The 17,257-nt window shown below is 37.8% G+C and overlaps 1 protein-coding gene across 11 annotated transcripts in view; it reads right to left on the bottom strand.

The window, feature by feature from the left end:
• The window catches only part of c2cd5 (C2 calcium dependent domain containing 5), a 196,939-nt gene that overhangs the window by 82,706 nt on the left and 96,976 nt on the right, over nt 1-17,257 (bottom strand). For 8 of the 11 annotated variants that reach the window (XM_051930042.1, XM_051930024.1, XM_051930012.1 and 5 more), the window contains 5 exons: nt 15,610-15,798; nt 15,132-15,323; nt 11,945-12,131; nt 9,929-10,093; nt 2,064-2,204 (listed from right to left, as the gene is read on the bottom strand). In XM_051930042.1, the coding sequence (XP_051786002.1) occupies nt 2,064-2,204; nt 9,929-10,093; nt 11,945-12,131; nt 15,132-15,323; nt 15,610-15,798 (874 nt within the window). The remainder of the gene's footprint in view (nt 1-2,063; nt 2,205-9,928; nt 10,094-11,944; nt 12,132-15,131; nt 15,324-15,609; nt 15,799-17,257) is intronic. The other 3 variants (XM_051930031.1, XM_051930017.1, XM_051930025.1) reach the window with 1 other exon arrangement.

The raw sequence follows: 17,257 nt of genomic DNA, 5'->3' as shown, positions 1-17,257 counted from the left end.
TTCTTATTACCACTTAGAACTATAGTTAAACTACTAACCCTCCTCTTTTCTTCTCTACTCTTGGAAAAAGTGCTATCACTATTTGATTACGGCAATTCACTTTTTAATGGTCTTTAAAATACAACTGCAAGAGGGCAGCCCAAATGTGGAAAGAACACTAAAATATTCTATTCAAGTAGTCTGTAGTTATCAATTTTATAAACTTCATCTGACACAGTAACAACATCAGAGGAAAGAAAAAAAAAATCTTACATATATGCAAATAACTTTTTGCAGTAGGAGACACGAGAAATGAATACCACAAGAAAGTGGCATTTACAAGCAAGAAGATTAATAGGCCTTTTGCTTCTTAATATTGGGCAGGGAGAATCACAATAGTGGGCATTACAATAATTGCTTATTACATGCAACATTTTTATCGATACTGAACTGTTTTAGTACAGAATCACTGTCAGTTTATGGCAATACAGAAGATATCCACAAAATATTTTTGCACTTTGAAACAATTAATTGATACTGGTAGCTAAAACACTGCTTAAATTTTAAATATATATTAACATTTATACCCTTTATTTTGCAACAGTTTTTAAATACAAATATGCAATTAATTTTATGTACTTTTATGGGAGTTTTTTTTTTTACAGTAGTCATTTCAATTGCCTGAGTAATTAAAATTAATTTTATCAAAATTCAAAAGTGTACTGAATGAACTTATTTTTAATCATGTTATTTGGACAGTCTCATCTTTTTATTTCACTACCAAAACTAACTGATGGAGCTCTTCTTTCTTTAAATATAAATCTACCTCTGAATTATCAGAATTTTACTATATGATCTTTTGAGATACCAACAGCTATGACTTTTATCATTTATGGTATATTATTTTAAATACCCTACTAGTTTAAAAAAAATAATTACTTCCAGGTGTTTTCATAAGTTTGAGTAAAAGTTTAAGTATACATATAACCCCACATTTTTATGAAGTACAGTTTATACTGCATAATATAGCTGCTTTGTTTTTATGTCCTTGAGAATGAGCAGCTCTATCAAGTATGGACAGGAATGTCCAGTGCCTGCTTTATAAAGATTGCTGCAGCTTTCCTCTGCATCCTGCATTGCACAAGTATGCAAGATTTAAGGCACAGTCTAACAGTTGTTGGCCAATACACTTGGTCATTATACAGTGATATAATGAGATTCTAAAACACTCCAATATTATGATGACCTGCAGAAAATACCCAAAAATATTTGTGTGCAGTCATGTTTTAATTGTTCACTGTAAATTTCACATTTTGAACATTAGAAATATAATTGTACTTAGTAAACACCTACTCTAAAAATGTAACAAAGTAGAATGGTTACTAAATAAATATATATTTTAAGAGAAAGTAATTTCATTTAAATTTACTTTAAAAGGCACAATTCCTCATATAATCTACTCAAATATAGTAACAAAAGTAAATGTAATTTGTTACTTTCCACCACTGGGCTAGACATAGACCAAATGAGCGTAAAACGGCCCCAACAAGTTTGCATAAATTGCTCAAATCCATTGGCTCTCAAAATGCAACTGACTTGCAAAGAATTTAAGTCCAACAACTTTGATTGCATTACATGGTTGCTTGCCTCGTTTCAACTTGCCAAGCAACCTGCCAGGTATCCATCATCCTCTGACACTTTCTTTTGTAGTACTCAAAGTTTTGTTAGTCAAACCTTGGACTGTTTTCATTTATCTGTTAAACACTTGAGTGGGTTGTCTATGAAGCTCAAAAAGTAACTTAAAACATCTTCTGATCTGAGAGAGTATAAGTTCATTTTCAAATCTACATTTTTCTCTTATATTTTAATTGATTACATTAGTATTTTTTTCCGCAACAGAACCTCTTGTATTGTCAACTCACACTGTCTTTAGATGGCAATCTATAATTAAATAAGTTTTTTCCCCGCAACCTCTCTCCAAAACAGAAGAGATTATGCAAAGTCCACATCCTTAAAATGGCACAATTACAATTCATGTAGTTTATGATTTATCAATTATTCAATAGATTTCACAATTATTATACCTCAAGAACAAAAGCATCTTTCTTCCCGTGAGACAGATCCAACTCTGAAACTTCGTCTGAACTCTCTGAATGAGACCTGAGCAATCTAGAACGCTGTCTGGGTTCCGGAATTGGTGATCCAATTACTTCTTCACTGATTTCCTATGAAATGAAAGTATAAAAGAAGAAGAAGAAATTAGATGATGTGACACATTGTTTTGGAGTAATTTAAATTAAAACTGACTTGTGCCTTTTATTAGTACTAATATCTTAAAGAAAAAAAAAAGCAAACTTCCATGAATTTTCTACCTGCTTAACGGTCACAGGTAGGCCAAACCTAGATGACTTTAAAGCAAAACTTATTTAAAGAGTTGTTAGAAACTGTGTTTTCTGTGTCTTGGAAACATAGCTAACTGCTGACGCACTGAATGGTAAAATATAGTTAAGATGTTTTTTTCTGTCTACTTTGTGAAATCAACTTGAATCATAAGGCACATACAGAGGAGATGGTTTATGTTGTACGGCAAGAAACGCCCAAGAATTTCATGAAGTGTTTATTCTGATTGCTGTCTATATTCATCTGGAAGGCAACACTAACGGTCTACTGAGATATGAATATTATCATTATCGAATGTAAATAACGTTTGAGGAGTTATTTATTGCTGCTGGAAACTCCAACAAAACAAATTCAAAATATTTACAATAAATATTAGTATTTCATGTGCCCCACCATGGATGCTAACTCTTTACATAACTATTACACTCAATAAAAGACACTTGCTACTACCTGCTTAAATTGGATAGTCAGACCACCTCTCAGTTCTGATTCCAACTTACAAGCAGAGCCTGAACTAGGAGGAGACAGTAAGAACAGACAGGATTGTTTTGATTTATTAAATTCAGACAAATGTATAGAATTCCTTGTCAGATCAAGACGAGTATGCAATGGGCATAACTAGATTTATCAAAAAATATACGGATTACTGTGTGCCTATGATAACAATGTGAAAATTTCCTAATAAGAAACTGTGGATAACTCAGGTCAATAATAAGGACCCATTCAAAAAATGAAGGTGTCAACTCTGGATAGCCAGTAAATTTTCTAAATATTGTATAGTAGCAGTCTAGAGACTGAATATAGCATAAAGTCATAATGTGTGCAAACCATAACAGGCTTTACAGGTGCTTATGCATATAAACTAAAGCCTAATACAGAAGCATCCACAGTTTCTCTTTTCAATGAACTTAATGAGTTTTTTTTATGTCTATTTTGACTATGATAACAAATTGCACTCCACGTGATTACACGCAGCGCCTTGTGATTCACTCTCGTGTTTCCTTTCTGTAAATGGCATAACAGGATTTTTTTAAACAAGTCAACATGTGTAAGGAGTAGTGTCTCTGTGTAATTTCAGGACATATTTAAAAAATTAGTTGCGACCAGTAGTTGGCATTTTCAATCACATCTTTAATTTCTCTCACTAAGAAAAATCGATGGTCTCCATCTACTTCAAATAGACAACTATTCTTGTGCCAAATTTACTAAAAATTGGACTATCTTAACAACTAAAAACCAGTGAAACTGACTGACATTGTGATGAAATATTTTGAGAGACTGCTGCTGGAACACATTAAAAATGGAATATTCCAAGTAGTTTATCCACAACATAGTACTATATAATGAGTGCAGCTCAGCATTTAACACTGTTGCACCATCAAGGCTAATCACCAAGTTCAAAAAGTTCGAACTTAGTGCCACCTACTACAACAGCATTTTGGGCTTCCTTTCTGGCTGATTGGTAGAAACACTTCTTTCACACTGATCCTCAGGTTAATGGGCTGAGCCCTCTGCTGTACTCCTTGTTAACCTATGAGTGTGTCGCGAAAAACATCCATTTCTATCATGCCACTTACCGATGACACCACCATTGTAAGGCTTGATCATCAACAATGATGAAATGGCTTGCAGTGAAGAAATTTCCCTTCTTGTGCCAGGACAACAGTCTCTTCTGCAATGTTATTAAAACCAAGAAGCTTATCATAGACTTTAGGTTGTAGCAGGCAGACTACACCCGCAATTAAATCAGAGAGGACACTGAGAAAAAGACCAGTATCCTGAAATGTTTTGGGCCTACCATCATGGAAACAGACACAACACATTTTTGATACAGTCACTAATCTTTGGGAGACAATCCAAGTAAGAATTTCATTGCAATATTTACAGATAACAATAACATGGTCATTTAGAACAACTAAATACAGTAGTTTATTGCCCTAACTTTGTAAAAGAAATATTGGAATTCATTACACAGTTCAGCTTTTGGTCATTTTTATCTGAACCAAGTCACCCAGGTAAATCTCAGCAACAGACAGCTTGTCTGTGTTCCTGTTTTCACTGCTGTTTTACTGATGACAGTGATTTGTGAGCCCTAGCTTTACCCTAACAACATGTTTATATCTAGAAGCTACATCCACATTAAAAAACACATTAAATGTGAAAATGTAATATTTACCAGTCTTGTGCAAAGTATTTTTGATAATTTGCTAGCTATCATTCAATTTCCTACAAGTTTGCTCAATTTCCTTAAGACATTATTTACTATTTCAAATTACAGATGTAACACACGTGCACACTGGGGACAAACCTCACAAGTGGCGCAGTGGTAGTGCTGCTGCTTTGCAGTAAGGAGACTGTGGAAGATTGTGGGTTCGCTTCCCGGTTCCTCCCTGTGTGGATAGCGCTTTGAGTACTGAGAAAAGCACTATATAAATGTAATGAATTATTATTATTATTAGTTTACAGGCTCGAATAGCGTTATTTGTCAGTCAGACCGGTGGCTTGGCACTCTTACCTGATCCTCTCTCCTCTTATTCCACTGCAGCCCAACCGAAGACACTCTTAATGACATCACCACTGATCCACCCACTTTTGACATCACTTCCAGCCAACCCTGATGACATCATTTCCACTACCCAGGATTCCCCTTCCTGACACCTCAGTTCCTGTTCTGGCTGTCCCGACTCCACCTCTTCCTCATAACCACCATATTTATAGAGCAGTCTCAATCTGTTAAGTCAGTTCAATTGTAAAATACAGTGGCAGACTGTGCATTTCACACCTAGGCCTTCAGTAGTGCTCCGTCTGAATCAACCTGCCCCTCAAAAACTAATTTATAGTTATAAAAACCATCTTAATATGCAGAAATACAGTACAAAGAGCCGTTGCATCGCAGATAGATAACTCCTGTAGCCACAATAAATGCCTTTACTGAATAGACAAACCAGGGGTGAACAAGTTCCTTTCTACTGCAGCTACAGCCGCGACACACATAAAAAACATCAATAATAACTCATAAACTTGCAATATTATTTAGGAAAATCGCAACATTTTACTCACCAAAAATTCGGATTATTTGTAAACAAAATCCATCCTCCTTCAATTACTCTGTCGTACAGATTATCCGTACGCTTCAGTTCCATCACAAAGTCCCTTTCTATTGCCATCGAAGCTAATGCTGAAAGTCGAACCTGCCCTGTCGTATTTCTGGCATAAGTTTTAATTCACTTTAGGGCTGAAAATGTCCACTCAACAGAAGCAGTAGACACGGGAATGGTCACCGCCAAACATACAAATGTGTACAGCTGCCCCATGCTCTCATTCAGATTTTTCTGCAAAATCAGCCATGGCATACATTACAGTCAGTTCTGTTTTTAGCTGAGACAAATCAAAAAGTGTTCCGTAGCTCTGTGTTAAACTGGAGAAGGCTACATGCGGGAAATTTTTCTTGAATTCCTGAAACTTCTGGGGGTCGAGGAGCGTAACAAACATCAGTTTTTCATGGTCTTGAAATCTGGTCTGTATCTGGCAAATAATATTGTCCAGAATCCTGCCATGGAATTAGCGGTAGTGCGCGCAAGGATCTTGCGCTTGACCTCTTCGTGCGCTCGGAGCGCCTGCGGTGCGTTCAGTGGCCTCGTAGAGTTCCTCATATCAGCTTCTATCTCGCTCAACGGTGTCACAGAACTCCTTTACCCTAGCCAGACAAAACTGCACATCCAGTTTTTTGTCCTGTAGTATTGAAAAGAGCACGTCTGAATACTCAAAAATGCCACTGAATGTGTGAAGCAAAAAAAAAAACTCAAAATCATTCAGACGTGCTTTAAATCCATCAGCACAGCACACTGTGTACTCATCATACTCGTCATGATGCTCCAGAATATGATGAAACAGTTCCTTTAGAGCATCTCTCTTCTCAAAGACCGTATTGACCACTCTGGATGTGTACTGCCACCGTGTTGGTGCCACACGAGGGAGACGCTGCTGGCAGATTTCGTCCAGTAGTTGTGTGCGCCGAGGCGATCTAGAAAAAAATGCAGCAAGGCCATTGAGGTGGCCGAAAAAGATCTTGCATTCTTTAAGCTTTGAGGCCCCTTGAGTCAGTACTAAATTGAGCCGATGTGCATAGCAGTGTATGAATAAAGCCAAAGGTGCTCTTCTTTAACTTTAGCCTGCACCCCATTTAATCCAGAAGACATGACCGCTGCACCGTCAAAACACTGTGCCACAACTTTACCCAGACATTCATTTTCCAACAAAAATCTGATGATAAGACCTGCAATGTCATCGGCTCGCTTCCTACTGGTAACATCTTCAAATCTGACAAATCGCTCCTTGACACCTGTGCCCATTACGTAATGCAGGACCAGTGCTAGCTGTGCTGCATTACTCGCGTCTGTCGTTTCATCCACCATAATAGAGACGAACGGTGCTTTTTTAATGTCACTTCTCATCTCTTCTCCCATCACTGCAGCAATAGCAGTGATCAGGTCATTTTGTATTTTACCCGACATCCCACTAAACACTTTATTGGTGGACAGGTGGTAATGTAAATCCATGTTGCTCTCAGCAATGAGAGAAAGAAGCTCCACATAGTTCCCTCTGTTATTGGATCCCGCGCTTTCATCGTGTCCCCGAAATGAAAGTTCCTGTTTGCCCAAAAAAATAACACAGTCTATCAGTCTTTTTAAGATTTCTCTGTTTTTCTTCACCTTTTCGTTGTGGAGCTCTGTTTCCCTGCACACTTGCTCGTTCAGCTGTAGATCCACTCTGGTTTCCCCAAAAGTTTTGGAAAGCACCGTTGCTTGTAAGTGTCCGGCACTGCTTTGATGTCTCGTTGCTGCCTTGGTTAGGCAAGTCAAATTTACAAACCCAGTGTGGCTCCAAACACCATGTCGACCAGTGGCAAATAACAAGCACTCCCAGCAATACAATTTGCAGTGTTCCTCGGACCCTGTGAGCCAGGGGTACTGCTCGTAGTTGGTAACCTGAAAGTGGTGGAGAAATCCTCCTCCTGGTTGTGACAGGCTAGCTAGCTTCGGAGTTGTCCAACCTTTCTTAACAATGTCCAGCTTTTCTTGAAACGTCCGTCTTGAAAATGGCCTTGAAAGTAAATCTGCCACCAAATCTATTTCTTCTCCTCCTTCAGCCATTGTGGGGTGACAAAATAGCTATTACACCATCCTATCCAATCAATGGATCTGAATACAGTGACGTCGCTGTACACCTGCTAGAGGGCCCTAGTGAAACAAACTCAAAATCTGACTGGTTGAAGCAACAGTTTAAATCGACATTTATTTTGTGTTAGAGGGCCTGCAGAACGGATTGTGAAGGCCTCCGGGCAGACTTCTTTGACTTTGACCCTGCCTGGCAACAAATGATGGCTGAAATGTGATTGGTTAAATGCTTTAATACGAAAATACATGTCTGGAAGCAGCACAACCATCTGAAAAGCTATGAAAGGAAGCGGACAGACTATCTGGAATTATTTAATAAGTATTCATGGACAAAATATAATTAACATCAGTTTGTGATTCAGATATTTTTTTAGGCCAGCAGAGAAGGCATTACAGGCCCTGACGGTCCACCACTGGTAAAATGTGTTTTCTTTGCTCTGCTGTTTTTTCAGTCTGCTGCCTGATATTTTATCACAAGATCAATGTTAAAGGTGATGCAAAGGAGACCAACTCTTGCTTGATAAAAAACACCATAATGTTTGATATATTGATTATGTATAAGACAAAAAAAAAGGTCACCGTTACCTAAAATGCCAGTGTGACGATGCGGGTTCTTCTCCATGGCTCCCAATTCCCTTTAAGAAGCCTCTCGAACCCGACACCGTTGATAATATAACCGGATGAGCTGGACAGTGAGGACACCAACGAAGCAAGGGGATGGTGCAAAAAGGTGCAAGAGTGTTTTTATTAAAAACAATTCCAAACAGTGTTCATAGAAATAGTGCAGTGTTTCAATATATCAAATAATTAAATAATCTGTAAAAAGCAAGTGAAATGTGGAGGTTAAAATATTTCCAATAAAAACAAGGTTAAAACAATAGCTGGAAGCAGTCCTTTAAAAACAAAACCCAGTGATTTCTTCTACTTGCGGCTCCCCTGCTACTCCCATCTGGGCCATGCACCAGGGGAGTCGCTCTACCTGCAGCTGACTTTCTTGTTCTAGTCTGTAGACTTACGGTCCCTGGCTCAGCAGGAGCGACCACTTCATGCTGTCCCCCCCAGGTGTCAGCCAAACACCCCGCTAGGACTCATTTCCTAGCTGTCTTCTCTGATCAGCAAGCTTGCCCTCTCGCTTGCTCGCCTTCTCTCTCTCACGCATGCACACACCAACTCCTTCACTTCCAGCGTCTTCTTCTTTCCCCTCCTCTAACCTGCGTTCTTGCAATCATCCTTCTCCCCCTCTGCACTCGCACTTCTCCTATTTATTATGGGGATGTGGCACAGGTGAGGCGATTAGCAGCTCTCAGCATCAATTACGGATACGGACAATTCCCCACCTGTGCACTTAAGTGAGGAAACACCCGCATCACCGTAGCATCCGAGAACCGCTCCGGCCACGCTACCACGCCCCCCTCCATAAGCTGTGAGTGTGGTGATTATTTATTTAAAAACTGGCCTTTTCATCTGAGCCACGGACCCGCTATATCACAGCCAGTACCTGTTACACTTCCAAGAAATGGGAAGTTTAACTACAACAGTCAACAGCCAAAATTCATTAGAAAGATACTGAAAGCACCATTTAATATGTGGAACACTAGCTGATAACACCAAGAACTTCACCTTTAAATATCTAATATGCATTTATGGTGATCACAAGTACTTTGTACTCAAGGCATGTAAGCAGGTGTTCGACATGAACAACTACTGACATGTTAGAACAATGAATGTAACAGGCATCAACAGTGTTCATAACTTTAGTATTGCCTCTGTTGGTTGAAGGGTACAAGTCAGAGGGTAATACAAGGATAGGTGTATGCTGCTAATTGATGTGGTTTAGCTTCTAGCAGCCCTCTTCCCATGCTGAGGCATTCTAAGACGTTGCAGTAAACTGCCCAGCTTGGACTAAGGTGTTAAGTATGAGTAAACTAATACTGTGAGATGACACTTAGACCCCAACAATGTTGTGTTAAGGGACCTCCAAAAATTAGCTACATTTATCTGTAGAAAGGTTGTGGTTGAAAAAAGTAAAGAGGTGAATGCATGATAAATTCTTCCATGAAGATATTTGTTTTTAAGATTCAGCACCAGTCTAAATACACATGTATTTAGACATACACATGTATGTGTCATCCTTCAAAAGGGTGAAATTTGTGTCTGGTTTGTTTTGAATAATTTATACAGCACTTGTTAATGAGGCATTATTTAAAATATTAATTTTAATTGTACTATATTATTACTGTAGTATATTAGGCTCATAAATGGGAGTATGTGTCATAACAAAAAATTGAATTAAGCTGTATAAATCATTTAGTTGGCTGATTCACAAGGAAAGAATATATTTTTAGCATTATCTAAAGTTTGATCATACTTACAAGTGGATGAATCTCATAAAGTTCCTTATTTCTGGAGATAGTATCATTTATCTTCTTTTGAATGTTAGAAATATGCTGCTCATAGGCTATATCACTTGGAGTTTTCCCAGCAATTTGAATACCTCCAGGAGCAGGTAATGCTGTCAAATAAACACCTGTAGCAGACTAGATAAAAGGGAACAAATGAAGAAGGGAACTCAGATACAGTGATATTGCAAATAGTGGATAAACTATTAGGGTTTCATAAAACATAATAATATAGATGTCTTTTAATATAAGTCTGAAATGTACATGAAAAACTGATGACAAAATGTTAAGTGGTCATCTAACCAATTGAGTTTTAAAACAGAGTGTTCCATTCACAGTTGTCTCCTTCCTCATAAACAAAAACAATGGGAAAAAGGGCAGGCAGATTCTAGACTCTAGAGCTTTTATCGACTTGACTAAGATACTCCAAATTCACTGTAGTATATAATGGAGTCTGAGCATAACATCTCTTAATTTTACTGAACAGTTTTTACAACATCCATCCAACCACCTTCCACATCCACTATCCAGAACAGACTCGCAGGGCAGCCTAAGCCAATTCCATTAAACAATGGGCGCAAGGCAGCAACAATTTTGAATTGGGCACCTGCCATTAAAAGGCAAACACACACACACACACACACACATATAGCTTGCACATTTTTAGACTATGGGAAGTTTGGAACCAAGCCTTTAATTTTCCTTTTTAATATCCTCTGGATACTAACTACATGCTAAGAATTTTACAATACAAGCATATTACAAGTTAGCCAACCATGGTAAGATGACTCAGTTCATCAGACTCGTTTGGTTAGCAACTGATAAACTGTTTTTTCAAAAATAGTGTTAAAAAAAGAAAGTGATATTTAAAAAAGAATATACAGTAATCCCTCGCTGTATCGCGCTTCGCCTTTCGCGGCTTCACTCTATCGCGGATTTTATATGTAAGCATATTTAAATATATATCGCGGATTTTTTGCTGGTTCACGGATTTCTGAGGACAATGGGTCTTTTAATTTCTGGTACATGCTTCCTCAGTTGGTTTGCCCAGTTGATTTCATACAAGGGATGCTATTGGCAGATGGCTGAGAAGCTACCCAACTTACTTTTCTCTCTCTCTCTCTCTCTTGCGCTGACTTTCTCTGATCCTGACGTAGGGGGATTGAGCAGGGGGGCTGTTCGCACACCTAGACAATACGGACGCTCGTCTAAAAATGCTGAAAGATTATCTTCACGTTGCTATCTTCTGTGCAGCTGCTTCCTGAAGCGACATGCTGCACGGTGCTTCGCATACTTAAAAGCACGAAGGGCACGTATTGATTTTCGATTGTTTGTTTTTCTCTGTCTCTCTCTATCTCTCTCTCTTTCTCTTTCTCTGCTCCTGATGGAGGGGGTGTGAGCTGCCGCCTTCAACAGCTTTGTGCCGCGGTGCTTCGCATACTTAAAAGCCAAACAGCCCTGTTGATTTGTTTGCTTTTCTCTATCTCTCTGACATTATCTGCTCCTGACGCGCACTCCTTTGAAGAGGAAGATATGTTTGCATTCTTTTAATTGTGAGACGGAACTGTCATCTCTGTCTTGTCATGGAGCACATGGAAAAGGCAATATCTAAGAGAATACAAAGGGTTTATGCTGTATAATTGTGCGGGAAATGTTTATAATAGTGTGGGAAAGTTTATAAGGGCTTAAAATATATAAAAATAACCATATAAACATATGGTTTCTACTTCGCGGATTTTCTTATTTCACGGGTGGCTCTTGAACGCAACCCCCGCGATGGAGGAGGGATTACTGTATAATGCAAATATCAGTATGCTGATTGGATATCCATCACTCTGTTAAAGAATAGCTCATTCAGGTCAACAAGTATTCGTTGTCATTTGAAATATGCAAATTATATGTATATTAAAAACTACAGAAGCCTAATCATTTTTGTTGCTATAACATGAATATTAGAAATAATGGAAAAGGCAAGAATTTTACACTCACTGCCAAACCAACTAACATATTTTCTCCAACGCTGATCTGAATTCTAAGTCCAAACAAAGCATTCATTCCCCTGAGTTTCAGCTTGTTCATTAGTTGAGTATGCAGTTCATATTCCATAAATGGCAGAAGATTACTAATCGCTGTAGCATTTGCTTCACCTTGAGCTTTTTTCTTAAGACGGCACAGTCTGTGAAAATCAAATATGAAAAAAGTTAACCACATTATACAGTAGGTGTCTAGCAATGCATGACTTTATTTCTGTGATGGTTAAAAGTAGCACAGTGCTATGAAGATATATGTGTTAATTTAAAACACTTCTAAACTATATTTTGCAATTCAAATAAATCAACTTTCCACACACCCAATAAAAATACTTTTGTGTATGTTAACTCTTCTTATGGCTTGTCATTTATTTTGTGGTATTTTTAAGAAAATAACAGAAGACCATTCAGTCTGTCAAACTTGTTTGGTTAGTTAATAGCTAAGTTGACCCTATATCTCATTCACGTAGTTTATAAAACTTGTCAAGGTTTTCCTTTATATACTGTACAAGACTTGGTACTTTGCTAACCATTCATGTAGCCAGCTATATAAAAAAAGTGCTTCCTAGCTTCAGTCCTAAATTCTCTTCTTATTAATTTCTTCCCACTTGTGTCCTTGTATATATGAGTCACTATTTAAAGTATTCTACTGTATTACCTTTATCAAAGCCTTTGGGAATTTTTAAAATGTATCTCCATATAATCTTCACTGCTCAAGACTAAAAATGTTTAGTTCCTGTAGTTTTTCCAAAGTAAGGCATAATCTTTAGTCCTGGGATGTACTTGTTTGTTCTCCTCTGTCTTTTTTCTCTGGCTGCAGTATCACTAGTGCTCTATACAGTCTGAGCATAACACCCCTTGATTTACATTCAATAGTAAATACAACATATTTTAATATTTTATTTGCCTTTCTAATTGATTCAGCACATTGCTTAGTTGATGAGAAGTCTGTGTCATACAACAAAACATATTTTAACTCATGATAGAATTCATTAAATTGTACTGTAGATTACTATATACTGTATATATACAGTGCATCCGGAAAGTATTCACAGTGCATCACTTTTTCCACATTTTGTTGTTACAGCCTTATTCCAAAATGGATTAAATTCATTTTTTTCCTCAGAACTCTACACACAACACCCCATAATGACAACGTGAAAAAAGTTTACTTGAGGTTTTTGCAAATTTATTAAAAATAAAAAAATTGAGAAAGCACATGTACATAAGTATTCACAGCCTTTGCCATGAAGCTCAAAATTGGGCCCAGGTGCATCCTGTTTCCCCTGATCATCCTTGAGATGTTTCTGCAGCTTAATTGGAGTCCACCTGTGGTAAATTCAGTTGCTTGGACATGATTTGGAAAGGCACACACCTGTCTATATAAGGTCCCACAGTTGACAGTTCATGTCAGAGCACAAACCAAGCATGAAGTCAAAGGAATTGTCTGCAGACCTCCAAGACAGGATTGTCTCGAGGCACAAATCTGGGGAAGGTTACAGAAAATTTTCTGCTGCTTTGAAGGTCCCAATGAGCACAGTGGCCTCCATCATCCGTCAGTGGAAGAAGTTTGAAACCACCAGGACTCTTCCTAGAGCTGGCCGGCCATCTAAACTGAGCGATCGGGGGAGAAGGGCCTTAGTCAGGGAGGTGACCAAGAACCCAATGGTCACTCTGTCAGAGCTCCAGAGGTCCTCTGTGGAGAGAGGAGAACCTTCCAGAAGGACAACCATCTCTGCAGCAATCCACCAATCAGGCCTGTATGGTAGAGTGGCCAGATGGAAGCCACTCCTTAGTAAAAGGCACATGGCAGCCCGCCTGAAGTTTGCCAAAAGGCACCTGAAGGACTCTGAGACCATGAGAAAGAAAATTCTCTGGTCTGATGAGACAAAAGATTGAACTCTTTGGTGTGAATGCCAGGCATCACATTTGGAGGAAACCAGGCACTGCTCATCACCAGGCCAAAACCATCCCTACAGTGAAGAATGGTGGTGGCAGCATCATGCTGTGGGGATGTTTTTCAGTGGCAGGGACTGGGAGACTAATCAGGATAAAGGGAAAGATGACTGCAGCGATGTACAGAGACATCCTGGATGAAAACCTGCTCCAGAGCGCTCTTGACCTCAGACTGGGGCGACGGTTCATCTTTCAACAGGACAACGACCCTAAGCACACAGCCAAGATATCAAAGGAGTGGCTTCAGGACAACTCTGTGATTGTCCTTGAGTGGCCCAGCCAGAGCCCAGACTTGAATCTGATTGAACATCTCTGGAGAGATCTTAAAATGGCTGTGCACCGACGCTTCCCATCCAGCCTGATGGGAGCTTGAGAGGTGCTGCAAAGAGGAATGGGCGAAACTGGCCAAGGATAGTTGTGCCAAGCTTGTGGCATCATATTCAAAAAAACTTGTGGCTGTAATTGCTGCCAAAGGTGCATCGACAAAGTATTGAGTAAAGGCTGTGAATACTTATGTACATGTGATTTCTCAGTTTTTTTATTTTTAATAAATTTACAAAAACCTCAAGTAAACTTTTTTCATGTTGTCATTATGGGATGTTGTGTGTAGAATTCTGATAAAAAAAATGAATTTAATCCATTTTGGAATAAGGCTGTAACATAACAAAATGTGGAAAAAGTGATGCGCTGTGAATACTTTCCGGATGCACTGTATATATATATATATATATATATATATATATATATTACTGTATCTATATATTATTACACTGCATATACGCACATATTACACTGCATATACACACATATTTTATACACAATTCCATACATACATACACAAACACACATAATTTTGTGAGTCACTTACACCTTAGGTCTGCAGTAAGGAACTCAGTATAGGCTACAGCAAATCCACACTTCAAAATACTTCATAGCTGCACAAATTCAAGTGAATAAACCAAGCCTACCACATATCTATGATGGATTTACTTCAATATTACTCATCATATGTGAACAGCAAAGTAAAAGGATATTTGAGAACAACAGATGTACTAGTTTTATTGATGGATTCCTTTCTTCATTTTTGGATTACCTGTTTAAAATTTAATACTAAAATGCACAATATACAAATGTGCATGTAAAATGGGATATTTGGGCAAGCAGTAAAGTTTAAGAAACATTTGAAGTACCTGGCCTGGATAAGACATCCTTTTCCAGTGACTGCAGCCTCAATTGGCAAGTCTATTGTGGTGAAAAGAACATCAGGAACTTTCTGTCTACGACAATTACAACAGTAGGTAAGGTGTGCTGGAAAAGGCATATTTAATTCATCATATGGTATATGGCAAAATCCACAGCTTGGAGGAGATGTGTCTTCCAGTCTGAAATGGGACAGAAAATCCATCCATTGTTATTTTATTTTAAAAATTTGAACATTAACTAATGTTTATATTTTTATTGTGTTTTGTGAAAAAATGTTGATTACTTAAAAATGTAATTGTAAATGAAAAACAGCATTCACTAAATAGAAGAAAATTAATTTTTATAAAGTATTATTTTGTTAGTAATAATATTTTAAAAGATTTAATAATAATAAGAAGTGCATACCAAATATTAGTAGAGTTAACAGTTTCATCCTTTATCCTGCACTACAGCTCTGTAACCTACCCTAACATGGAAGAACTATCCTTGCTCTGAAGAAAAAAATCAAACTCTCCCTTCTCTGACCCTGTGGAAAAGAAGGTAGGCTGCCTTGACAACCTGTTTTCACTGTAGCAATCCAAGCATCCATCCTGAAGGAATTTGGGATTAAGTACCGCTGCTGTCCCAGATGCAGATAGTATACAAACTTCTTCGCTATGGAAGGAGAAAAAAAAAGTAATATTTACTGCACAGGCTATGCTTAATGCTAGGATAATTGTTTGGTAGTAAAAATTTTGTTTTCAATACCCATTAAGATATATTAAGTAAATAAAAATGTGCTTGACACTGCCAAAAAAATATCACAAACATCTTCAAAACCCTATTACACTTCTTTATGATTATCTATTTTTCTAATTAATTTCAATATGAAAAAACAATAATCATAGAAAAATAGAACTGCAGAACACAGTTGCTGATAATGACATTCTGAAAGGGAAGTGACATGTTTGTGCACTAATATTACAACTTTTTAAATATACTGGCAAATGCTTGCTGACAAGTACATTATGCACAAAGATTAGTGTGGAGAAAATCAAAACTGAAATTACAAAAATGAGATTTTTTGCTTTTATTTTACTTTTACTTAATGAAAAAACATGCTTTTCTTCTAAGGTATTGTTCTATTGTATGGATTGTCATTTTTACAATATGTTAAACTAAACTAAAACGGCACATAAAAACTTCAGCCTCCTAAAAAAAAAAAAAAAGCCAAAAAATAATGTTGAATCAAGAAAATGAAACATTAGCTACCATAAATGCAACTGTTCTATTCTGACCTGTTTTACGTACAGTTAGGTCCATAAATATTTGGACAGAGACAACTTTTTTCTAATTTTGGTTCTGTACATTACCACAATGAATTTTAAATGAAACAAAATTTAGATGCAGCTGAAGTGCAGGCTTTCAGCTTTAATTCAGTGGGGTGAACAAAACGATTGCATAAAAATGTGAGACAACTAAAGCATTTTTTTAGCACAATCCCTTCATTTCAGGGGCTCAAAAGTAATTGGACAAATTAAATAACTGGAAATAAAATGTTCATTTCTAATACTTGGTTGAAAACCCTTTGCTGGCAATGACAGCCTGAAGTCTTGAACTCATGGACATCACCAGATGCTGAGTTTCCTCCTTTTTAATGCTCTGCCAGGCCTTTACTGCAGCGGCTTTCAGTTGCTATTTGTTTGTGGGCCTTTCTGTCTGAAGTTTAGTCTTCAACAAGTGAAATGCATGCTCAATTGGGTTAAGATCAGGTGACTGACTTGGCCATTCAAAAATTTTCCACTTCTTTGTTTTAATAAACTCATGGGTTGCTTTGGCTGTATGTTTTGGGTCATTGTCCATCTGTATCATGAAATGCCGCCCAATCAATTTGACTGCATTTAGTTGGATTTGAGCAGACAGTATGTCTCTGAACACCTCAGAATTCATTCGGCTGCTTCTGTCCTGTGTCACATCATCAATAAACACTAGTGTCCCAGTGCCACTGGCAGCCATGCACACCCAAGCCATCACACTGCCTCCACCGTATTTTACAGATGATGTGGTATGCTTTGGATCATGAGCTGTTCCACGCCTTCTCCATACTTTTTTCTTGCCATCATTCTGGTAGAGG

This window comes from Erpetoichthys calabaricus, chromosome 1, assembly GCF_900747795.2.
Source record: "Erpetoichthys calabaricus chromosome 1, fErpCal1.3, whole genome shotgun sequence".
Lineage (NCBI taxonomy): Eukaryota > Metazoa > Chordata > Cladistia > Polypteriformes > Polypteridae > Erpetoichthys > Erpetoichthys calabaricus.
The sequence above is the reverse complement of the archived record's forward strand: the minus strand, read 5'-3'. Positions and strand labels throughout refer to the sequence as shown.